The sequence below is a fragment of the Schistocerca gregaria genome, chromosome 2 (genome assembly GCF_023897955.1).
Source record: "Schistocerca gregaria isolate iqSchGreg1 chromosome 2, iqSchGreg1.2, whole genome shotgun sequence".
NCBI lineage: Eukaryota > Metazoa > Arthropoda > Insecta > Orthoptera > Acrididae > Schistocerca > Schistocerca gregaria.
Genome location: NC_064921.1, coordinates 328,707,141 through 328,734,357, shown reverse-complemented (window position 1 = coordinate 328,734,357; position 27,217 = coordinate 328,707,141). Strand labels below are relative to the sequence as shown.

Below are 27,217 nucleotides of genomic sequence, written 5' to 3'. Positions count from 1 at the left end.
GAGAAATTTCATAATAGAACTAATTGCTGTGTATATATTAATAATATCAAATAATGTGAGTGTTCATTAATATGACTTCATTGGACCATTCCACTTGTGATTTGAACACATCTCATTTTTATGTGTAAGTATTATGTATTCTTGTTTTATAACATGTTCAACATCCTAGGGGGATTTGTTCACTGTAGATCTATGGAACATGCCTACACTCCAGACAAACATGTTCAGAAGAGACTTCCTGACACTTGGTTCTATGTTTGATGTTAACAAATTCCATGTTAAAATAATAGATAAAAAAATAAATGATTATGCCCTAACTTGACACCAGCTTTTGCTAATGTGGCACTTAAAGAAAAAAGAATGTCTTATAACATGTTGACTCTTAAATGCTGTTTTTTGCAGACGCTATTTAATCTTCTCAACATCATTCTCCATTTATTATAATCTGTTACAAATTAGTAGTCTTACATTTTTCGATCCCACGATTTTTGACTGTCTGGTTACACTGCCTGACGTCTGGCATCACTAGATATGAACAGTTATTTCAGATAACACTAAAATTTGCCTCTGGATATACTTATAAAAATGAACAGACAATACATTTCTATTAGTATTTGTTCTTATCTGGTGCTCCATTATATGTCTACTGCCAAAACTAATTGTTCTCAGCATGCACATGTAGTAGACGATCAATTAGTGTTCATTAAAAAATTCATTCCAGTTTGGTGTGATACTTATTAAAAAATAATACATACGAATTAGTAGATACTGTGTTCCACAATGAATTGTAACTGGACAGACCTTTTTTACACAGTTTCTTGCCAATAGAAATTAATTCAGTGTTTGTGAACCTGCTTCTTCCTCTTGTTGCTGAGGTTTTTGATCCGAATGTGGTTTGTTGCAGCTCTCTATGCTAAAGTGTGCCGTGCATATCTCTTCATCTCTGCATAATTACTGCAACTTATATTCATTTGAACCTGTAATCTATAGTCAAACCTTTATCTTCCTTTTACAGTGTTTACTCCACACACTTTCCTCATTTACTGAATGCTGAATGGGCAATTCATTGGTGCATCAGGCTGTTAGTTAGCGACTGATCCCTTCTTTTAGTCCTGTTTTGCCATACCCCCCCTCCCCAGACACTCACGGTTTGATTCAGTTCCTCTGTCTCGTTATTCAGTTATTCAGTCAGCACATCTAATATTCAGAATTTTTCTGTAAGACCACATTTCAAAAGCTTCGTTTCTCTTCTTGTCTGCACTGTCTATCATCTGTGTTTCACTTCCATACAAGCCTACACTCCAGGAAAATATATTCAGAAAAGATGTTCCAACAGTTAAATTTGTATTCAGTGTTGACAAATTTATCTTTCTTCAAATATGCCTATCTTTCTACTGCCTGTCTGTATTGTATGTCATCTCCACTTTGACCATTGTCAGTTATTAGGCTTCTCAAACAACAGAACTTGGCTACAACTTTTTCTGTGCAATTTCTTAACCAGTTGCCTGATTTAATTTGTTACATTACACTACCCTTATTTCACTTTTGTGAGAGTCATGTTATAACCTCTTTTCGAGACATTATCCACTCTGTTCAGTTGATCTTCTGTGTCCTCTGTGGTCTCTGTCAGAATTGCAATGTCATTTCCAAACCTCAGAGTTATAATTTTTTTTCCGTGAGTTTTAATTTCTTTACAAATTTCTCCATGGTCTCCTTCACGGCTTGCAGAATATTCAACTTAATAACATGAGTGATTGACTACGAACCTGTCTCATTACCTTCTCAATCACTGCTTCTCTTTCACACCTTTCTACTCATAATTGCAGCCTAATTTCTGTGCTAGTACTGAATAACCATTCACTCTTATAATTTATTCTTGCTGCCTTCAGGATTCCAGACACTGTGTACCTGTGAACACTGTCACAAGTTTTCTGTAAATTTACAAATGTAGGTTTGCCTCTCTTGATTCTTTCTTCTTAGGTTAGTTGTAAAAGCAGGATTGTATCAAAAGTTCATACATTTCTCTGGAATGTAAACTTGACATTTCCTGAAGTTGGATTCTACCAGTCCTCTTATTCTTCTGTAAATAATTATTTTTTTTCAATATTTTGCTGCTGTCATTTATTAAACTGTAACATCCACATCTGCGTAACATCCACATCTGTAGCATTTTTTGAACTATTACGCTCTTTTTGAAGTCTGAGAATATTTCAGCATAGCAGATGGTGTAGTTTTTTCGTGATATGTTTACCAAGGATCTCTGTAATTCTCAGGGAATGTTGTATACCCCTGGTGCTTTGTTTCAAGGTAGATCTTTAAATTATCCATCAAATTATTCTCACAGTTTCATTTCTTCCCTGTCCTCTTTGTCTGCTTCTTCTTGCCTTTCCATAATATTGTCTTCATGCTTAATTCTTTTATATAGCCCTTTGGTAATTTCCTTTCTACTTTTCAGCTTTCCCATCTCTGGTTTGCCATCTCAGCTTTACTTTTCTCCAAAGGTTTCACAAATTTTTCTATATGTGGCATCTACCTTTCTTATAGTCATGCATGCTTCTACAGCTTTATATTTCCCTTCTAACTATTCCTGGTGTGCCACTTTGCACTTACTTGCAGTCATATTTTTTGGGGTTTATATTTCCTTTTTTCTGCTTCATGTGCTGCTATGTGTTATTTCTTCTTTTCATAATTTAAATGCAATACATTGTGTGCTATTGAAGCACTTGAAGTGTGTTTGTGTCTGTAAGTACTGCATACTACATAACAAATTTTGTGAACACATTTTCTATGCTTAACCAAGCACACAGAGAGGGCACCATGAATTGTCTGTAGTGCAAAGAGAAAATCATGCATTGTGAAGAGGCTAGTGCATAGGTCAGTGAAGGTGTGGGGTCTAGGTGACTTTCTACACCAACAGTCAACTACAGTGGAGAATGAGTTCATATGGTGTTAAACAAAATCCATGAATTAACAGCTACATATACTACTCAGAAAGAGACTGATATGAACTTGTCCCATGAAAATTTAAGTTAGTGAATTGCAAATATTTCTGTTTGCATTACTGCTAAAGGGAGGGGGAGAGGGGGGGATTAGCAGGAGGAGGAGGCAGGAGGGTTTAATCAGGAACAACTTAAGTCGCAAAAAAGACACTTCCATAACAGCATTCAGGAGAAACTTGCTTTGCCCAAAGAAAAAGAAATGTTAGGTGAAGGTGATGTTCTTTGATTACTAAGCAGCTATGCATATGCATTCAAAGTAGACCCTAATCAAATTGTTATCACAGAATTATGTCAAGGTGTTACAGTGATTGAAAGGGATGTTCTGTTTAGAGATGACAGATTAGACCATTTTTGCCATGTGACTATGAGAGTAGCAGTGAGCATTTTTATATTGAAAATGGATGACAACCAGAAACTGTTATACCATTTTAATATGATATGAAAATATTTGGCTGCAATAAACTTTTTTTTTTTTTTTTGAGGGGGGTTAGTTTTCGATGTTTTGTCTTGACAGCATACCATCTCATTTGTCACTACTGTTTTACATTTATTTAGTAAAACATGGCAACTCTGGGGATTGTGCCAACCCTGCTCCACTGATCTCAACCAAATCTCAAAAAACTATGGGCTTGCAAACTCTCTCTCTCTCTCTCTCTCTCTCTCTCTCTCTCCCTCCCTCCCTCCCTCTCCTCTACTCTCACTCTCAGTTGCATCATGCCTGCCCAACAGCCCACCTGTGTGTGTGTGTGTGTGTGTGTGTGTGTGTGTGTGTGTACACACATCATTACCAAATTTCAGCACATGTGCTTCCCCCCCCCCCCCCCCCCCACCCATCTGCCTTTCTTTGCTGTGTGTGTGTGTGTGTGTGTGTGTGTGCGTGTGTGTGTGTGTGTGTGTGTGTGTGAATCAAATTTTTATCATCACATAAAATGCCCCATACAATCAAAGATTGTATCATGGGTGACTTGGCAGTTCCAACATTACAAGGGATAGGCAAAATAATGTGAACAGTGGTAGTAATGGGAAGGTTGTGTTTGACTGTCAACAACGTAGGTAAGGTACATGTCTTGCTGGAGTGTGCATATTCAATACGCACTAGGCATCAGTGCAGGCTGTTTACGAGTAGTGCACACTTTGTGGTAGCATTCGGAGGCCCCAAAGAGGGAGGATTATGGGGGCCCGAATAACTGGAGTGCCAGTAACCAAGACAGCCAATTTATTGAATGTTTAAAGAGAAACTGTTTCAACAGTCATGACAACCTACACAAAACATCATAGCGTAAGCATAGTAGTGGCTGCAAATCAGAATTAAATGACAGAGTTTGTCATATGCTAATATGAATTGCGTCAACTATACAAAACTTTGATGGCTAAAGTGACTGCAGAGCTCAATAGAAATCTTTGAGACCCCATATCTATTGACACTTTCCACTGAGAACTCCATAAAGTGAATATTCATGGACAAGCTGCTTTACTGAAACATTAGTGATGACAGCCAACACCAAGAAGTGTAAAGTGTGGTGTCAGGAACATAAATCCTGCACGGCTGATCAGTAGAAACACATTTTCATTATTTCTAACTTCGGGCTGGGTTTACATCTGGAGAATGCCAAAAGAAGCCTACAATTCAGATTACGTGACTCTACCTGTTAAGCAGGGAGGTGGAAATGTGATGGTTTGGACAGCCATATCATGGTATTCTGCTGGTCCCATCATTACTCTCAAAGGCCGTGTTACAGCCAAAGATTATGTGAACATGTTAGGTGATTGGGTGCACCCCATGATTCAAATGTTGTTACCCAGCAATGATGCCATATTTCAGGATGATAGTCCATCTATTCACAGAGCCTGAACAGTACAGTCGTGATATGAGGAGCATGCAACTGAACTACAGCATCTTCCTTGGGCAGCACAGTCACCGGACTTGAACATGATCAAACCCTTGTGGGCAGTATTGGAGCACAGACTCTGGAGCAACTTTCCACCTCCCTCATCACTACAGGAATTAGAAGAGGTTCTGATTGAAGAGTGGCATAACATTCCACTGGAGACTATACAATCATTAAACGCCAGTATTCCAAGAAGCACCATAGCCGTATTAAGAGCAAATGGGGGTCCAACCCCTTATTGATAAACCATCCCAAATAAGTACATGTGTTCACATTATTTTGCCTATCCCCTGTACATACAGACTAATAAACTTACTCTGTATGTACAGACTAATAAATTTACTCTAAAATTATACTACATATGTTGTTACTTCATCAGACATGTATTATTTGACATAGTTACCATTAAAAAATAATCTATGGTTCTCTACATCTACATCTGTTCCCTGCAAACCATCCGAAGGGCTTGGCGGAGGGTATGTCCTATTGTACCAGTTACTGGAGTTCTTCCCATTACTTTCACATATGGAGCATGGGAAGAATGATTGTTTGAATGCCTCTGTGTATGCTGTAATTATTCTAACTTTGTCCTCATGATCCCTATGTGAACAATATGTACGGGGTTGTCATACATTGCTAGACTCATCATTTAAAGCTCGTTCTTGAAACTTTGTTAGTAGACTTTCTCAGAATAGTTGACATATACCTTCAAGAGTTTGCCAGTTCAGTTTTTCGTTGTCACTGTAACGCTCTCCAGAGGTCAAACAAGCATATGACCATTCGTGCTGCCCTTCTCTGTATACATTCAATATCTCCCGTTAGTCCTATTTGATTCAGATCCAATACTGTTGAGCAGTTTTTTAAAATGGGTCACACAAATGATTTGTAAACAATCTCCTTTGTAGACTGATTGTACTTCCCCAGTGTTGTACCAATAAACCAATGTTTATTGTTTGCTGTACTCACAATAGAGCCTATGTGATCATTCCATTTCATATCCCTACAAAGTGTTACACCCAGGTCTATGTAAGAGTTGGCTGATTCCTATTGTTACTCATTGATATTATAGTCATAGGACACTGTGTTTTTTCATTTTGTGAAGTGCACAAATTTACATTTCTGAAAATTTAAAGCAAGTTGCCAATCTTTGAGCCACTTTGAAATCTTATCAAGATCTAACAGGATATTTATGCAGCTTCTCTCTGACAGTATTTTATTATAGATAACGGCATAACCTGCAAAAAGTTTGAGATTACTATTAATATTCTCTGCAAGGTCATTAATATGTGACATGATCAGCAAGCGTTCCAACATACTACCCTGGGGCACACCCAGAGTCACTACTGCATATGACAATGAATCCCTACCCAAGATAACATGCTGTGTCCTCCCTACCAATATAATAATAATCTGTATGTTACTACTTTATTAGGCAGGTAATATCTTACATGGTTATCATTTAAGAAACCTCTTACATAATAGTAACGTTTACTCTTCACATATTTTTCCAAATCCCCTTCTGTATTTTTTAGATATATTTCTCCTTCCAAATTTTGTTTTTAAATTTCATGCCAATACAGTGTGTAGTTCTTTTATGTAGTTTGAGAATGTGACTAGACAAACATGCTCTGTGTCTAGTGACATACTAATACAAGTATCAATTGCCATCAAAAAGTTTTGGTTCTCTCTTTGTGAAGATTGTAGTCTCATATATAAACATGCTTTAGGTTTAGATTTTCAAATAAAGGTTAGCAGTGTTGTTTCTTTTTAGCTTCAACCATGGCTCAGATGACCTGTTTTTGTTGTGTAAAAACCTTGAATAGATTAATTCTCTCATATCCCCAGAAAATTATGCTATACCTAATGACTGAAACAAAATATGCATAATATATAGTTTTTTACAGCTAAATCAGTGATTGTATCTACAGTATTATGAAAAGGATAGATTGCTACCCACAGGAAAGATGACATGGTGAGTTGCAGACAGGCACAATGAAAAGACTGTATACATTGAGATTTTGGCCAAAGCCTTCTTCAGAGAAGAAAAAACACACACACACACACACACACACACACACACACACACACACACACGCGCAAGCACACCTCACACACGCTGGACCACTGTCTCAGGTTGATCCAGCCAGAAGGCAGCTCTCGCATTGAATGAAAGCAGCAACCTGGAAGGGGGAGGGCAGCTGTTTAAATGCAGGTACCAGGTGGTTGGTGGGTTTACTGTAGACAGAGGAGTGGATAGAGCTACCAGAGAAGAGGTGGTCAACATTAAGGAACGTGGCCCACTGTGTTGAGGAGGATGAAGTGAAGCGGATGGGAGAGATGATGTTGAGATTGTGAAGGAATGAGGATAAGATGTCTTGGCCCTGTGTCCAGATAATGAAGACATCATCAATGACCCTGAATCAGACCAGGGGTTTGGGGTTTTGGAAGGATAGAAAGGTTTCCTCTAGATGGACCATAAACAGGTTGGCATAGAAGTGCACCATGTGGGTGCCCATGGCTGTGCTGTGGATTCATTTGTATACCTTCCCTTCAGAGGAAAAGGGTGTGTTAGGATAGGTTATTCAGGTATATGAGGAATGAGGTATTGGGTTTGGAATTTGAAGGATGTTGGGAGAGGTAATGCTCACTAGTGACAAATCCATGGACCAGAGAGATGCTGGTTTATAGGAAAGTGATGCCAACAGCAATGAGTAGGGCTCCATGACATAAAGAGGTGGAGTGTTGGTGAAGGAAGTGGTTGGCATCTTTGATGTGAGATGCTAGATTTTGGGAGCTTCGTTTGAGGTGTTGGTCTATGAGAGTTGAAATTATTTGAGTGGGATTGCAATAACCAGCTACAGTGGGGTGTCCAGGTTGTAGGGTCTGTGGATTTCGTCAAGCATGTAGAAGGTTGATGTGTGGGGTGTCATAATAGTGAGAAGGGAAATGGATTCAAGGGAGTGCCTGAGGCTTTAAGCAGGAATTGGAGGTTGTTCTTGATTTCTGGTATGGGATCAGTGGGGCAGAGTTTATAGGTGGAGTAGTCAAACATTGGCAGAGGCCTACCACCAGGTAGTCACTGCAGCTCATAACAACAGTGGTGTAACCTTTGTCTGCAGGTAGGATGGTTAGATTGGGATCTGTTTTGAGGCTGCTGAAAGATAGGTGGTGTTAGGAAGGAACCTGGAGAAAGGTTGTGGGGTCAAGTCATTGTTGTTGTTGTTGTTGTTGTTGTGGTCTTCAGTCCTGAGACTGGTTTGATGCAGCTCTCCATGCTACTCTATCCTGTGCAAGGTTCTTCATCTCTCAGTACGTACTGCAACCTACATCCTTCTGAATCTGCTTAGTGTATTCATCTCTTGGTCTCCCTTTACGATTTTTACCCTCCACGCTGCCCTCCAATACTAAATTGATGATTCCTTGATGCCCCAGAACATGTCCTACCAACCGATCCCTTCTTCTGGTCAAGTTGTACCACAAACTTCTCTTCTCCCCAATCCTATTCAATGCTTCCCCATTAGTTATGTGATCTACCCATCTTATCTTCAGCATTCTTCTGTAGCACCACATTTTGAAAGCTTCTATTCTCTTCTTGTCTAAACTATTTATTGTCCATGTTTCACTTTCACACTCCATACATGACTACACTCCATACAAATACTTTCAGAAATGACTTCCTGCCACTTAAATCTATACTTGATGTTAACAAATTTCTCTTCTTCAGAAACGCTTTCCTTGCCATTGCCAGTCTACATTTTATATCCTCTCTACTTCGACCATCATCAGTTATTTTGCTCCCCAAATATCAAAACTCCTTTACTACTTTAAGTGTCTCATTTCCTAATCTAATTCTCTCAGCATCACCCGACTTAATTCGACTACATTCCATTATCCTCGTTTTGCTTTTGTTGATGTTCATCTTATATCCTCCTTTCAAGACACTGTCCATTCCATTCAACTGCTCTTCCAAGTCCCTTGCTGTCTCTGACAGAATTACAATGTCATGGGCGAATCTCAAAGTTTTTATTTCTTCTCTATGGATTTTAATACCTACTCTGAATTTTTCTTTTGTTTCCTTTACTGCTTGCTCAATATACAGATTGAATAACACTGGGGAGAGGCTACAACCCTGTCTCACTCCCTTCCCAACCACTGCTTCCCTTTCATGCCCCTCGACTTTTATAACTGCCATCTGGTTTCTGTACAAATTGTAAATAGCCTTTCGCTCCCTGGATTTTACCCCAGCCACCTTTAGAATTTGGAAGAGAGTATTCCAGTCAACATTGTCAAAAGCTTTTTCTAAGTCTACAAATGCTAGAAACGTAGGCTTGCTTTTCCGTAATCTTTCTTCTAAGATAAGTCGTAAGGTCAGTATTGCCTCACATGTTCCAGTATTTCTACGGAATCCAAACTGATCTTCCCCGAGGTCGGCTTCTACTAGTTTTTCCATTCATCTGTAAAGAATTCGTGTTAGTATTTTGCAGCTGTGGCTTATTAAACTGATTGTTCGGTAATTTTCACATCTGTCAACACCTGCTTTCTTTGGAATTGGAATCATTATATTCTTCTTGAAGTCTGAGGGTGTTTCGTCTGTCTCATACATCTTGTTCACCAGATGATAAAGCTTTGTCAGGACTGGCTCCCCCAAGGCTATCAGTAATTCTAATGGAATTTTGTATACTCCCGGGGCCTTGTTCCGACTTAGATCTTTCAGTGCCCTGTCAAACTCTTCACGCAGTATCATATCTTCCATTTCATCTTCATCTACATCTTCTTCCATTTCCATAATATTGTCCTCAAGTACATCGCCCTTGTATAGACCCCCTATATACTCCTTCCACCTTTCTGCTTTCCCTTCTTTGCTTTGAACTGGGTTTCCATCTGAGCTCTTGATACCTCAAGTTAGAGGTAAGGAATTCCTGAAAAGTGATCAGGGGTTGGTTAGGTGGGAGGGATGGTGGTATGAACTGAACTGGGAGAGGCAGGGTTCAGTGTTGAGGTTAGGTTGGCTTTGGTTGGAGAGATTGGTGGCAAAGATGTGATTCCATTGCAGGTATCAAGATAAGAACTTATCTTTGATATGTTCAACATGGTTAAATTTTAATATATGGCTGAAGGTGAGGCATTTTGATTGAACTGAAACATCTGTGAGACTGAGGAGTTTATTGGAAAGATTTTTTGTTTTTGTTTTTGTTTTTGTTTTGGCTCTGGATTTAGGGGAGGGTTGGGAGGGAATTTTGGGCATATGGCAAGTTGGAAAGGTCAGCTGGGCAAGATTTGGGTGATATAAGGGGTTGATGAAGAGGAACACTGTGGATGGGATCGGAATTGGATAGTGGTGCTCCAAGGGGTAAGTAAGATGTCAGCAGGCAGGATAACTTAAGGAGGTAGTATCTGGAATGCTCTTTCAGGTCCTGGAGAGCAAGGGGCTCAATTTCATGGAATATAAGATCTTCACGACATTACGAGACTGTTCATTTGACTCAGTATGCTCTCCTCATGACTACTCCACAACATATTTTTATTTAATAGAACACAAGGCATTTGACATAGTTTGTGGTGTCCAGTTATTTGTTCATCTGGTGTATTTTACTTATTCATTGCACAGATTGTTTTGTTTGAAATGAACAGTCTTTGTTTTTGTGAAGTTTAATTTCAAATTATTATTTTTGACCCATGTGTCTACTTCCCCAAGTGGCTACTCAGTATGGCGGATTAAGTCTTCATTGGATTTACAGCAGACTGTCGCTGTTGAGTCATCTGCATAGAGAATGGTATTAGACGGAATCTGGTGTGGCATATCATTGATATAATACAAAAATAGTATTGGCCCTAAGATTGAACTGTGTGGAATGCCTAATTGAGTGAGTCTCCAGCCAGAGAGGAATTACTTGCCACTGTTACTAAGAGGTACTCTGTTTTCTGTTCACTAAACATGATGAGATCGATCTAAGAGACATTTCTTGAAAATCATAGATGTCAGTTTTCAGAGAAGCTGATTATGATTGAGAGTAACGAAAGCTTTGGTTAGGTCACAAAAGATACTAGATACACACATTCTATTATCGAGACATCTGCTAACTTTTGTAACTAATTAATTTATTAAGTGCCTTGCACTGCAGCCTTTCATGAAACAATATTGATTGCTTAAAATAGTGCTGTTGGATGAATTATTATTTTTTACCTGATCACATGCAAGTTTGATAGTGGAAGTACATTAATTGTTGCCTTCTCTATTTAGCTGTTTGATGCTTCAAGACTCCTCTACTTAGTGAATGATATCTTTATCACATCAGGTTTCTTATATTCCCCCGTGACTTTACAATGTGATGTTGATACACTTTAAATATTTGGAATAATGTTTTTGTACTGTATCATTGTGTTAATTACAAATCAACCATAAAGTAAGTGCATATAACTGAATTCACTCATGTGTTAACTGATTTTCCCCTTCCCTCAGTCATAATTATTTTTCACACAATAAATACTCACTTTTTATTTTCAGCAACTGTAATACCTCGGCGGGAAAACCTCAACATAGTGAATGTAACACAACTTGAAAAAGATGCTATCCTTGTATGCTATGACAGTAAGTAACAACATGAATTATCACTATATTCAGATTTGTGAACATCAGTGTCATGTTAATATAATATAATTTTCATTTCAGAAACTGTAAAAATCGTTACACTCCAAGGTCGACCAGTAACGTCAAAGAAAAACATTGGTCATATGCAGTTCGATTTTGCTATTGAATCTATAGGTAAGTTAACCCCACATTAATCATATCAAGACTTTCCTTTTCCAGTTATGCTTGGTACAACTTTTGTGGAGTATATAATCTGTAGCTGCTAAATTCACTGGCTCTTACATTACACTAGTCTTGTTGGAATTGCTTGTTGATAAAATAAAAAACAGTGACAATCTGACGTGAATAGTGCTTCACCTTTTTTTAAAATCTCTTTTCACTTCATACTGTAATCCTCCTCCCCCCCCCCCCCCCCCCCTCTCTCTCTTTTACCCTTCAAGCAGTTTCTGGCTTTTCATTTTTTTGTGTTTCCTTCCTATTTATATTGTGGCAGCAGAACCCAACCATCAGGCTTTCAGAGCCAGGGGCTGCTCCTTCAGGTAGAATGGTTGAAGTGGAAGGAAGAAGGGTGAAGCAAAAGATCTGGAGAGGTCTAGGAAAAGGGGTAGATTTTGGGAAAGTCGCCTAGAACAGACTTACCCTACAGGATGAGAAAGAAAGACTGATTGTTGGTGTTGGTGACTGCATCGGACAAGATTTGAAAACCTGAGGGCTTAATGATGGAAGACAGGGGAATACACAGACAGAGATTACTGCTTAAACATCTTCACTCTTATTAACTCACGCATGATGTTTAAGCAGTAATCTCTCTTTACAAATTACCCTGTCATCCATCTTTAAGCTCTCAGGTTTTCAAATCTCATACAGTGCAGTCCCCAACAATCAGTCTTCCCTTCTCATCCATGACTCACAGTTCTGGGTGACTTTCCCAAAACCTACTCCTTTTCCTAGACACCTCCAGTACTTTTCCTTCACTGCTCTCCTTCCCCTTCAACCCTTCTGCCTGAAGGAGGAGCCACTGGTCCCAAAAGCTTGCCAGTTACAATCATCTTTTATGTGTCCAGAATGAGATTTTCACTCTGCAGCAGAGCGTACATTGATAGGAAACTTCCTGACAGATTAAAACTGTGTGCCGGATATAGTCTCGAACACGGGGTGTTTGCCTTTCTTGGGTTAGTGCTCTACAACTGAACTACCAAAGCACGACTCATAACCCATCCTCATAGCTTCAGCTACTGGCAGAATTGAAGCTGTGAGGATGGGTCATGAGTCGTACTTGGGTAGCCCATTTGTAGAGCACTTGCCCGCAACACTGGCCTCGCATTTGGGAGGACGATGGTTCAATCCTGCATCCAGCCATCCTGATTTAGGTTTTCCGTGATTTCCCTAAATCACTCCAGGCAAATGCCGGGATGGTTCCTGTGAAAGGGCATGGCCGACTTCCTTCCCTGATCCGATGAGACCGATGACCACACAGTCTGGTCTCCTTCCCCAAACAACCAACCAGCCAACTTGCCCGCAAAAAGGCAAAGGTCCCGAGTTCGAGTCTCAGTGCAGCACACAGTTTTAATCTGCTAGGAAGTTCCATCTTTTATGTGTGTGCTCTGCTGCTGCTTGGTAAGTAGATTTTTTATCCATCCAATTAAATAATTTTGTCAATAATTTAGTATTAGTATCATTACTGTACTTGTTCTCTTTCTCTAGGGTCTATTGCAGAAATATTTAAGATATAAGTCTTGGCTGATTGTATTGTACAGATTATCATCTCTCCTAGCTGTTTAGCTCAAATGCAGTGTGAAACACTCCTTACATTACCATCCAGCAGCCTTAAAAATTCTTGACACTTGTATGCATTTATGAGAACCCTTTATTTTTAGCAGAAATCAATGATTACTATGTCCATTCTTCAAAATATCAGTGAGACTGTCATCGTGTTTGTGTGTGCAAATGATTGGCATTTTACCACAACGGCGCAAATTACACTACTGGCCATTAAAATTGCTACACCAAGAAGAAATGCAGATGATAAACAGGTATTCATTGGACAAATACATTATGCTAGAACTGACATGTGATTACATTTTCACGCAATTTGGGTGCATAGATCCTGAGAAATCAGTACCCAGAACAACCACCTCTGGCCGTAATAACAACCTTGATACGCCTGGGCATTGAGTCAAATGGACCTTGGACAGCGTGCACAGGTACAGCTGCCCATGCAGCTTCAACACAATACCACAGTTCATCAAGAGTAGTGACTGTCGTATTGGGACGAGCCAGTTGCTCGGCCACCATTTACCAGATGTTTTCAATTGGTGAGAGATCTGGAGAATGTGCTGGCCAGGGCAGCAGTCGAACATTTTCTGTATCCAGAAAGGCCCGTACAGGACCTGCAACATGTGGTCGTGCATTGTCCTGCTGAAATGTAGGGTTTCACAGGGATCGAATGAAGGGTAGAGCCACGGGTCATAACAGGTCTGAAAAATAACGTCCACTTTTCAAAGTCCCGTCAACGTGAACAGGAGGTGACCGATATGTGTAACCAATGGCACTCCATACCATCACGCCGGGTGATACGCCAGTATGGTGATGATGAATACACGCTTCCAATGTGCGTTCACCATGATGTCGCTAAACACGGATGCGAACATCATGATGCTGTAAACAGAACCTGGATTCATCCTAAAAAAATGACATTTTGCCACTCGTGCACCCAGGTTCGTTGTTGAGTACACCATCACAATTGCTCCTTTCTGTGATGCAGTGTCAAGGGTAACCGCAGCCATGGTCTCCGAGCTGATAGTCCATGTTACTGCAAACGTTGTCGAACTGTTCGTGCAGATGGTTGTTGTCTTGCAAATGTCCTCATCTGTTGACTCAGGGATCGAGACGTGGCTGCACAATCCGTTACAGCCATGCGGATAAGGTGCCTGTCATCTCGGCTGCTAGTGATACCAAGCCATTGGAATGCAGCATGGTGTTCCGTATTACTCTCCTGAACCTACCGATTCCGTATTTTGCTAACAGTCATTGGATCTCGACCAACGCGAGCAGCAATGTCGCGATATGATAAACCGCAATCACGATAGGCTTTAATCCAACCTTTATCAAAGTCGGAAATGTAATGGTATGCATTTCTCCTCCTTACACGAGGCATCACAACAACATTTCACCAGGCAACGCCAGTCAACTGCTGTTTGTCCATGAGAAATCGGTTGGAAACTTTCCTCATTTCAGCATATTGTAGGTGTCGCCACCAGCGCCAACCTTGTGTGAATGCTCTGAAAAACTAATGATTTACATATCGCAGCATTTTCTTCTTGTAGGTTAAATTTTGCATCTGTAGCACATCATCTTCATGGTGTAGCAATTTTAATGGCCAGCAGTGTATGTAAGTTCTACACCATCTACATCCATCATACAGGGAAAAATTTTGCAGCTGGTTTCTCACTCGTAAATTGCAGTTGAATGTTTTCTGTTTGTGGGAAGACTTTATTGTGCCTCATGCAAGGAGGAGAGATGACTACCAGTATGTTTCGGAATTTGACAATAGCAGGATTGCATCTATCGAGTCTTTGGCCTATCATTCCACAATATTGCTATTCACAGTGGTCATAATCCCATGACTGTCATGTCAATATGGAATCAATGGATTCAGGTGGGCCGCACTAACAACCATGTAGGATATCAACAGCCCCATGCAACTAACCCCTGAGGGGATGAACATACTGTTCGCTCGGTCGTGCAGGATCATGCAGCTACATCTCGTACCTTAGATCAGGAAATCACCTTGTTTGCACCAAGGCAAGTGTCCACAAGAACAGTGTGACAATGTCTGAAGCACCATGGACTGTCGCCAAGGTGAGCATTGTTGCAGCTTCACGTGATGCGACAGCAGATAGGTGTGCCCAATGACAACACTTGTTACAAGAGTGGCAGCACTGTCATTTCAGATGAGTCGTGGTTCCGCATAAAGCATCACGAAGTATATATCCTTATGTGAAGGCTCTGAGCAGAACAAACATTGCTTGATTGCATTTGCATCATCATATGGGCCAAGCACTTAGTGCAATGGTATGGGATGCCATTGGGTACAGAACACGATCATGTCTTGTTCACATAGCTGTTACCTGTAGAGCTACACGATGTTACCTTTCGACAAAATAATTAAAGACTGCATGTTTCACCATCATTCTCCTTACCTATTTTGATAAGAGGACATTCGACTGGTGCTCTGACCAGGAAATTTCCAGGTCTCCCACCCATTGAAAACATCTCGTCTTGGATTGTGAGAGAATGGCATGTGGCAACTTACCAGCCATTACAGTTTATGAACTCTGGGATATATCTGAAACAGCATGGAATGGCATACCCACACCTGTCACCCACACTGCAGTTTGATTCAGTGCCCAAATGGGTTAAGGGGCTGCCAGAAGTGGCAACTCTGTGTGCTGATTTTTTCTATACTCCCAAATCACCTAAAAATTTATTCACATATCCTTCTTACTGTACTGTATATGTTCAAGAAGTATAATTTCATTATTTGCTATTCTTCCTGGTATCCCAGTTTTATTTGCAAATAGTCTAGTTGTAGTCATCTGATTACAGATGCAGGGCAGAATTGGTTATGACTAGACAACAAATATTTTCCAAACGTTCTTGTGATTGAATGTGGATTATTTCAACAGTCTTTAAGAGTAAAACTTGAAGTAAGAGAAGAAAATTAAGTATGCTTGTGCACATGTACATGTACACTGACATACTAAGCACAACACTGAATTATTCAAAATGTTTAAAGGAACAAATAAATATTATTGCCATTTGTTTTAATGATTTTCGCGGACCTTGTGTTACATATTCAAAACATATTACTAATTAAGGGAGGTGTAGTGCATTGATTCAGATTTCTCATGGGGTTCCAAAATTTCGAAGGAACAGCCAGGTATTATAAGAAATATGACTATGTAATTAAATGCGGATATTTCCAAGTAACATTTAAATTAGGTACTATTAGTTGTGGTGTCATGGCCTGTGTTGAACCTAAGGCTTGAAGAAATCCAATTTCATCAGTCATTTATTTCAATGATATTTCCTAAATGTAGCACAGAATAATGGTACAATGTAAGATCTGTATCTGCACCTAAAAGATATTTGTTCACACTGTTGTAGGTTAACATATGATGAGTATTGTAACTTGATGTTTGTGTATCAGTGATTAACATGTGAAATAACATGGCAACTTATTTTGCAATAACATATTTCTTTTGGACTGGAGAAAGACTACAATTATTCTCTTTTGTTTGTCAAAGCTAGTGACAATTCCAGGCAACTGCTGGTGGTGTGGAAGAAGTTAGAACAGGGAACAATTGTTTTAGGTGGTACAGCACAGTGCCTGTCCTGCACACCAGGTGCAATATGTGTTGAAATGTCATGGCTTTACTGATAGTGATTACGATATATGTTTACAAGGAACTCGTGAAATTGTCTTATACACTCACCAGCAATTTATTTAGAGGCAGCTACTTTACTCATTTTGTCACATCAAATGGACTGATTTGATGTGTCACATATTTGCGATTTCAGCAGACCTTATATTGGTCTTTGACATGCAAGTCAAGTGATGGATTGGCAAGAAGTGATGTAAGCACCTTTATTCACAATGAGAACACAGATAGGTGAACCATAGGATATTACATTTCCATGTGCAGATTTTTCTTGTCCTATGAATATCTTGTTTTGCGGAAGACCAGTGCTTTCACAGCCAACTGCTGAGTTGATGATCAGCGTCACCATGAATACTGCTGATTATACACTGAAGTGCCAAAGAAATTTGTATAGGCATATGTATTCAAGTACAGAGATATGTAAACAGGCAGAATACAGCGCTGCGGTCAGCAGTGCCTCTATAAGATAACAAGTGTCTGGCGGAGTTGTTAGACTAGTTACTGCTGCTACAATAGCAGGTTATCAAGATTTAAGTGAGTTTAAACGTGGTATTATAGTCAGCACATGAGCGATGGGATGCACCAGCTCCAAGGTAGCAATGAAGTGGGGATTTTCCCATACAACCATTTCACAAATGTACCATGAATATCAGGAATCTGGTCAAACATCAAATCTCTGGCATCACTGCGGCTGGAAAACGATCTTGCAAGAACAGGACCAACGATGATTGTAGAGAATCATTCAACATGCAATCCTTCCACAAATTCCTGCAAATTTCAGTGCTGGGCCATCTACAAGTGTCAGTGTGCGAACTATTCAATGAAACATCATCAATATGGGCTTTTGGAGCTGAAGGCCCACTCATGTACGCTTGATGACTTCACGACACAAAGCTTTACCCCTCGCCTGGGCCCATCAACACCAACATTGGACTGTTGATGACTCGAAATTTGTTGACTTGTCGGACAAGTCTCAACATTAGTCGAGTCTATGGCACATCAAGCTGCAATTCTGTGTCTCACGGGGCCCTACATGATATTAGGCAGGTGCACCAGTTTGTATTGAGCAGATGGACGTGTATGAGTATGGAGACAACCTCATGAACCCGTGGACCCCGCAAATCAGCAGGGGACTGCTCAAGCTGTTGGAGGCTCGTTAATAGTGTGGAGTGTGTGCAGTTGGAGTGATATGGAACACCTGATACATCTAGGCATGATTCTTATAGGTGACAAGTACATAAACATCCTTTCTGATCATTTGCATTCATTCATGTCCATTGTGCATTCTGATGAACTTGGGCAATTCCAGCACGACAATGCGACACCCCACACATTCAGAGTGGCTTCAGGAACACTCTTCTAAGTTTAAATACTTCTGCTGGCCACCAAACTCCTCAGACATGAGCACTGTTTAGCATTTCTGGGATGCTTTGTAACATGCTGTTCAGAAGAGATCTCCACCCCCTTGTACTCTTATGGATTTATAGACATACATGCAGGATTCATGGTGTCAATTCCCGCAAGCACTACTTCAGACATTAGTCAAGTCCATGGCACGTTGTGGTGCAGTACTTCTATGTGCTTGCAGGGGCCCTACACGATATTAGGCAGGTGTACCAGTTTCTTCAGTTCTTCAGTGTAATAATATGGAGGTTTGCCGTGATGTAGCAATCTACTCAGTTGCTATGAGATACAAAAGCCACCACCCTACATCTGTGCCTTTTCTTATCACCTGTCACAGCACACAGAAATTAGAATGAATGCAGGAACACCACCACACTCAAAGAAGGGAAAGTGTGTCTGAACTAATGAGCCATGGCACACATTAAGGTTAGGCATGTGCATGTTGTGTGGAGATGCCAACAGGGCACCATTCAGGCAGGTGGTCAATGTATTCTTGAACTGGGTGTGTTTACATGGGTCAAACTAGACCTCTGATTTGTTTAAGATCAACTCTCATTGACAAATTGTACAGGAATGTACTGTGACATTATGTGCATCTGTTTGTTTATGTACAGCATCCTGCAGGAGACTTGTGCTTTCAGCAAGACAATGCTGCATTCCCTCACTCCCACAGTATGTCAGTATTGTTTGAAGAATGATTCATGGACATGAGTTTGATTGTGTAGCACGTATGGTCACCTGTTCTCAAATGCCGCAAGAGACAGTGATTCATGTGGCATTATTCTGCGTGCCTTATCTGAAGATTACTTCAAGCAACTAATTAGAGAACTAACTCAAGAAGGTATCATCATAGATCTCTTAGCAATAAACAGACCTGAACTTATTGAATCAGTTAACAAGAGGAAGGTTTCATGGATCATATGGCTGAGATAGCAACTCTTAGCAAAACTGACAGGATACAAACTGCAGAGTATCTGGGTATTCATTGTGGAGGATGAAGATGTGGGTCACAAATGGCAAAAATTCAATAGCTTCATTCAGTATGCCTAATACAAGTATGTTCCGAGCAAAGTCTTAAGGGACAGGAAAGACCAACCATGATTTAATAGCCTTGTTAAAAAATTGCTATGTAAACAAAGAGAGCTTCATCACAGATTCAAGGGAAGTGAAAACCTAGCTGACAAAGAAAAGCTGAATGAGGCAAGAATAAGCATAAGGAGAGCAATGAGAGAAGCAGTCAATGACTTTGAAAGTGAAATTTTGTCAACCTATCTGAATAAAAACCTTAGGAGGTTTTGGTCTTACATAAAGTCAATAAGCAGTTTGAAATTGTTTATTCATTCACTCCGTGACCATATTGACACCAAAATTGAAGATAACAGAGAGAGGGCCAAAATACTGAATCCGGTCTTCAGAAATCGTTCCACTGCGGAACATCGTAACTAGGTCTCTTCTTTCAATCATCGTATGAGCTTCGAAATAGCAGATATTGAGAAAACAGATCACAGAATAGAAGGTGACTACAGTCGCTTAGTAGTGGAAAGACATTAGGACTCGATGAGATATCTTCAAAATTCTACAAATATTATGTGAAAGTACTGGCTCCTTTTCTAGCAGCAGTTTATTGTAGATTGCAGAAGCAACAAAGGGTACTTAGCAACTGGAAAAAGTGCAGGTCATTCCCATTTCCAAGAAGGATCGTAGGACATATGCATGAAATTATAGGCGTATATTTTTTTATGTCAGTCTGTTGTAGAATTATGAAACATGTTTTATGCTCAAGAAATGTGACAGTTTTGAAGAATGAAAATCTCCTTTATAAAAATCATGGAGTCCGCAACCAGAGATCTTGCAAAACCCCTTCATGAGATCTGTAGTGCTGTAGACAATGGCACTCAGGTAGATACACATACTTGTTCCTTGACTTCAGGAAGGCATTTGAGACTGTCCCACACAGCCCTTTAGTGATATATATATATCAGATTAGATTTGCAACTAGATTCAAGCCTTCATTGCAGAGCTGTAAAGATAATTTCCAGAGTACCCCAAGGAAGTGTAACTGTATCTTTAACGTTTACAATGTACATAAATGATTTAGTAGAAAGTGTCAGAACATCTTTAAGACTGTTTGCAGATAATATAGTCATCTATACAAAAGTAGCAATGCCAGAATATGGTATAGATTTCCACAGTGATTAACAGAGGACTGATGAATGATGCAAGCTTTGGCAGTTCACCCTGAATGTAAACAAATGTAACATAATGCACATACACGGGGAGGGAGAGGAGGGGGGTGGGAATGTACAACTGCACTATGCTGGAAACTACACTCCTGGAAATTGAAATAAGAACACCGTGAATTCATTGTCCCAGGAAGGGGAAACTTTATTGACACATTCCTGGGGTCAGGGGTCAGATACATCACATGATCACACTGACAGAACCACAGGCACATAGACACAGGCAACAGAGCATGCACAATGTCGGCACTAGTACAGTGTATATCCACCTTTCGCAGCAATGCAGGCTGCTATTCTTCCATGGAGACGATCGTAGAGATGCTGGATGTAGTCCTGTGGAACGGCTTGCCATGCCATTTCCACCTGGCGCCTCAGTTGGACCAGCGTTCGTGCTGGACGCGCAGACCGCGTGAGACAACGCTTCATCCAGTCCGAAACATGCTCAATGGGGGACAGATCCGGAGATCTTGCTGGCCAGGGTAGTTGACTTACACCTTCTAGAGCACGTTGGGTGGCACGGGATACATGCGGACGTGCATTGTCCTGTTGGAACAGCAAGTTCCCTTGTCGGTCTAGGAATGGTAGAACGATGGGTTCGATGATGGTTTGGATGTACCGTGCACTATTCAGTGTCCCCTCGACGATCACCAGAGGTGTACGGCCAGTGTAGGAGATCGCTCCCCACACCATGATGCCGGGTGTTGGCCCTGTGTGCCTCGGTCGTATGCAGTCCTGATTGTGGCGCTCACCTGCACGGCGCCAAACACGCATACGACCATCATTGACACCAAGGCAGAAGCGACTCTCATCGCTGAAGACGACACGTCTCCTTTCGTCCCTCCATTCACGTCTGTAGCGACACCACTGGAGGCGGGCTGCACAATGTTGGGGCATGAGCGGAAGACGGCCTAACGGTGTGCGGGACCGTAGCCCAGCTTCTTGGAGACGGTTGCGAAAGGTCCTCGCCGATACCCCAGGAGCAACAGTGTCCCTAATTTGCTGGGAAGTGGCGGTGCGGTCCCCTACGGCACTGCGTAGGATCCTACGGTCTTGGCGTGCATCCGTGCGTCACTGCGGTCCGGTCCCAGGTCGACGGGCACGTGCACCTTCCGCCGACCACTGGCGACAACATCGATGTACTGTGGAGACCTCACGCCCCACGTGTTGAGCAATTCGGCGGTACGTCCACCCGGCCTCCCGCATGCCCACTATACGCCCTCGCTCAAAGTCTGTCAACTGCACATATGGTCCACGTCCACGCTGTCGCGGTATGCTACCAGTGTTAAAGACTGCGATGGAGCTCCGTATGCCACGGCAAACTGGCTGACACTGACGGCGGCGGTGCACAAATGCTGCGCAGCTAGCGCCATTTGACGGCCAACACCGCGGTTCCTGGTGTGTCCGCTGTGCTGTGCGTGTGATCATTGCTTGTACAGCCCTCTCGCAGTGTCCGGAGCAATTATGGAGGGTCTGACACACCGGTGTCAGTGTGTTCTTTTTTCCATTTCCAGGAGTGTATCTACTGTAAAATATTTAGGAGTAACTATCGAGAGCGACCTTAAGTAGAATGATCACGTAAAACAAATAATAGAAAAGCAGATGCCAGACTCAGATTTATAGGAAGAATCTTACAGAAAATTTAGCTTATACATACAGGAAGTGGCCCACAAGGTGCTTATTCAATTGATTCTTGAATATTGTTCATCAAGCTGGGATCCTTACCAGGTAGGACTGATAGAAGATATAGAGAAGATCCAGTGAAGAGTAACACATTTCGTCACAGATTCATTTAGTTGGCGTGACAATGTTACAGAGATGCTCAACGAACTCCAGTGACAGACATCGCTTAGAGGTTTACTGTTGAAATTTCGTGTGAGCACATTGCATCCTCCCAAATACACCTATAGAGCTAATACAGAGGCTTATTGACAATAATTCTTCCATGTGCCACTCATGAGTGGAGGAGAGAAGGGGGGACCAGTTAGTGGTACAAGAAGTATCCTCCACCACACAGTTAGGTGGCTGGCAGAGTATGATGTAGATGCGGATGCAGATCTTTCTGTACATATCTAGGACTTTATTGAATTTTTGAACATTTGATCCAACTCTAGTGATGTGAGCCAGGCAAATGCCCAGTAGGCAGGGCATTTATAAATGGACATTTGCCCAGGAATTTGTCTAAAGCAATTTTAAATGCCAAATTTTTTTATAGTTTTTACTGCTAGCATGTGTAATTTACCTATTAAAATAACGGATGGGATGACACTCATGATATCAAAAGTTAGTAAATGTTTACACTGCAATTGACATATATAATTTGTTGCCTATATTACTAAGAACAAAAGGAAAGGAGAGGGAAGCATGGTTTTGTTTTACTAGCATTACAGCTTCCTGTACCAAGAATGGACATTTGCTGCTGACAGCTGCTTCTCATTTATAATGTCCTTTTTCTTTTTACCAGTTCTACTTCTCTCTCTCTCTCTCTCTCTCTCTCTCTCTCTCTCTCTCTCTCTCTCTCTCACACACACACACACACACACACATTTTGGACTGCTGTGTAGTGATATATTTTTAAAAAATGTTTAAAAACCACACACACAAACATTGTCTCTAGGTCATCGCCTTGTAATGTAACAAACTTTATAATCCGTGTCAAATCTCTGAATATTATTGAAGAATGATTATTAATAGCAAAATTCTTACTGATGGCTTTAAATAGCTGGTATGTGTTTCTTGATGATAAATTCATTCTTAAATGTTAAATTGTTTTCAGTGGGAAAAAATGGCTTTATTGTCAGATGTAGCAACATTTGAGATGGACTATAGTTTTCTATTCTGCTCCTTTCTTTCTCTAACTTCCATATGACTGCATTGCTGTGAAGATAAAATTGACCTTATTAACTATGTAAAAACTTATGTTTACAGTCTAATATATTTCCCCAAATAACTTTCCCCTAACTTTCAAGTAACTTTTTCAACGTGGTTGCCCAACCACTAAGGAAGCAGTGTTGCAAAACACCTTTTTCAAAACAAAATTTCAGCTAAAAAAATTTTTTAACTTCCTCTTATCAGTTAATCTTTAAAATGTATAAATGCTTGGCATTTATGAATTTTCGCCATTTTCCAAGGCATTTATCCTGGCCGTTTACCCCAACTTATATACCTAGGCATTTTACACCACTACCCAACTACAACCAATATTCAAGAGTTATGGATGGAAGTTGAATTAGAATGATTCCTCGGTCCTTTTGGCATTTTGTGGAGTCTGGGCCATGACACAGTGCAGTTATCATTGGAATGAAAGTGATTGCTGTTTTTACATAAAAAATATTTCTTGATAATTAGTTGTAATCATCATGGGTGCTAATGAGACATTGGAATTTTCCTTTATACAAACAACAACAGCATTGACAGATTGGTACCACCAACATTTTTCCCAGCTTATGACCAAAATTTGCTTTGCTATAATTCAGGAAATACCGTAAAGCCTCAATTTTGCCTGTTCCTAAACTATTTTCAAACAAATGTCTATGAGACTGAATTGCAACACCTACACATTTGAAGCAGATCAGAAGGCAAGAGGTATTTGCACGCTCCCACAAACAACTTTTACATTTACAGTATGTAAGGAGACATCAAAAGTGGGCTGTGGAGAATTGGAATCCACTGTCTCTCATGGTGCCTATACTTCAATTATGTGCAGCATTGTTTTCATTGTAGATTTTAAAGAGCCTTGTGGGAATATTGTCTGCAAGATACAGTACAAGCAGAAATAAGTTTTGTTCTTTGTTTTTTTGGGAGTGGGGTGGGTTGTTTTAATGAAACAGGAGTGGCCCCCCTAGGTTGAGATGACAGCTGCCCTGAATCAGATTGTTTACAATAAATAGCTTTACTCCAAGTTTGCAAGTTGTTTAACAGTTTGATGACTGCTCTGTCTTACAAAATCACAAATCCCATGTCCTCTAGACTAAAGACTAAAACCTTAACTAGTTACTTGAGAAACATTCATGCCAGTTGGAAATCTGGACAAGCCTATACAGTCCCCAGAATTTTACACTGTTAATAATTTCTGAGACTGCCTGAAATAATGGACCCCAAATATAATGTACGACACCCACAGTTTCTGGCTAACCTGTGCGAGTTATTGTGGTAAGGCTATTGCTCACTGATGCATTCTACATCCAGAACATTGTAAAGGGCAGTAGAGCTGTTACGTGATGCTAGGTTGGGGATGAATAATTTTTGTATATTGATCTCAGTTAATTACAATAGCCATTGAAGAATTTTAAACATACTTCAGTGATTATTTCTTATGTTGAAGATTTGATTCCTTACATATTGTAATTAGTGTACTTACTGTTATGCTTATCTTCTTGCAGTCTGCCTACCAGATAGTGTTCTTGCATTTCACAAGCATGGAATGCAAGGTAGAAGTTTCAAAAATGGAGAGATAACTCAGGAAATAACTGATAGAAGTAGAATATACAGGTTACTTGGTTCTGACAAGTAAGTTCTACCAAAAAAGTAATTATCAATTCATTGTTGTCTTGTCTTTTTTATGGTGACAGGATATTTTTTTCTTTTCGTTTACAGGGTTGTGGTTTTAGAAAGTCATTCGTGCCAAGAAATTCAAAGAGGTGGCACCCTTACAGAAGAAGGTGCTGACCTGTACATACTAGCTGGCCATGAAGCAAGCTATTAGTTCAATTCTGCACAACTGTGATCAAATAAACTTTTAATTTTTAAAAACATCTAAGACTATTGATGGAGTATTTAGCCTGTTTCTTAACAGAATTCCAGGACCCACACGGGCAGTTGTAAATAATATTTAACAATGAAAAGAAAACCTGCATGCACACAAGTGTACAACTAGTCGAAGTTTTATATTCAACTGCAGTTTATGAAACTTTTCTTGGTTAAGCTGCTGTTCCTGTCCCTATTATAAAACACTGTAATATATATTTTTCGTACTATTCATGCTCTAATAGTGCACACTTCTCTTGTTATAGGTTGTTTTAATTACATAATTTGGTGACGAACCACTTCTCCCCATTTCCATCATCATTGCTCAGTTTTGATAGTATTAGAATATTCTGATGATGAGTGACATTATTTAATTTGCAGTTATGTTGCTAGTTTATGTGGCTGAGATGAAGTTATTGGTGTGCGTATATAAGAGTTCAAGCTGTTGTGAAATATCTTTCATTGTTATTCTCATCAGATGAATTTTGCTACAGATTTATTATATGAATACCAAAAATAACAAACTTTGTGATATTGAAAAAATAATGTACATGTTGTTCATTAGTCAAGAAAGGTAGTGCTATTCCCCAGAAAAGTTGTGAATATAAAGCTTTATATTTTGGCTATATCTGTATGTAAGTATGTATGTATGTACGTATGTATTTATGTAAATATTATGAATAGACATTGGAAGAAGTTATTTAAATAAGAGACATAAATATGATGATATTATCACTATGGTTCACTCTAAGAACTTACATTTCATGTGAAATGCACATTCTGTTTTCATCATATCACTTGTAATATTTGTTCAAGAACTCATCCGCACAATTTTTAAAGTATTTATACTCATTTTCATTACCTTATTTCTACACTGTATACTAGCTTTGTTGTTTTCTTACAATGTACTGAGGAGTCATTTTGTATTACTGCATGTGAGTGAGGTCAAACATATGTGATAAACCTTTTTCAGTATTGTTAAGTGTAATTATTTAAGACAGGCAAATTCTTTGTATTACTGCAGATAGACCAGATCCCTTAAACTGTAAATATATTTTATTATGTCTTGGGACCTTGATTCTAAAAATGAAATTAAATCTGCAATAATTACTGCAGAAATGAAATCTCTTCTCATTTTGTAAAAATACTCCACACCTTTTTAGAAAAATTAGAATAACTAGCATTTTGTATTAAACTTTGTGTTGTGTTTTGCATATTCAGGTGCAAGCATCCAAGCATGGTGTAAAATCAGATGGAAATTATGTTGGCACAGTAAAATAAATTATTGGGTACTCATAACTTCTATAGAATATTCAGTTGCAGTTGAATAAGGATCTGAGTTTGGAGATTTCCTCTTGACAAGCATCAGTAATGTAAAGCTCAATTGAGCTAACATTGTGGTAACTGAACAGAAACCATGACATAACCACAAGAAATACACTACTGACGAACAAAACAGTAACCTGATCAGTGAGAACATAGGCACTTTAAAAAATCTCAAACCTTATATTATGATTCTTGGCAATAGATACAGGCAATTTCATGACTGTATTCATTCACCCATTTAGTACGTGAGAATTTCTCACAATCACTTTGAAGACTCAAATTTGTATTGTTCCATTTGTGTGTGTGTGTGTGTGTGTGTGTGTGTGTGTGTGTGTGTGTGTGTGTGTGTGTGAACGCGTGCGCACATTTAATACAGCCAAGTTGTAAAAGTGGAAAATGCTTAGAAGCTTGTGAAATTAGGTATTACATGAGATTATTGATAATCAGAATAATTGATCAAATAAGGAAAGATGGCTTCAGCAATGTGCCAGTGAGAAAAAAATGCCCTTTAAAGAACATAATTGAAGAGAGAGAATGCTTAGCCCAATACTACAATGGGAGGGGGGGGGGACTGTTGTTCAAG

At 39.8% G+C, this 27,217-nt stretch overlaps 1 protein-coding gene across 13 annotated transcripts in view; it reads left to right on the top strand.

Annotated features, from left to right (window-relative positions):
* The window catches only part of LOC126336976 (mitogen-activated protein kinase kinase kinase kinase 5), a 290,756-nt gene extending 264,324 nt beyond the window's left edge, over positions 1-26,432 (top strand). For all 13 annotated transcript variants that reach the window (XM_050001210.1, XM_050001206.1, XM_050001199.1 and 10 more), the window contains 4 exons: positions 11,394-11,477; positions 11,559-11,651; positions 24,945-25,071; positions 25,159-26,432. In XM_050001210.1, the coding sequence (XP_049857167.1) occupies positions 11,394-11,477; positions 11,559-11,651; positions 24,945-25,071; positions 25,159-25,267 (413 nt within the window). In that variant the 3' untranslated portion in view covers positions 25,268-26,432. The remainder of the gene's footprint in view (positions 1-11,393; positions 11,478-11,558; positions 11,652-24,944; positions 25,072-25,158) is intronic.
* The last annotated feature ends 785 nt before the right edge of the window (positions 26,433-27,217 follow it).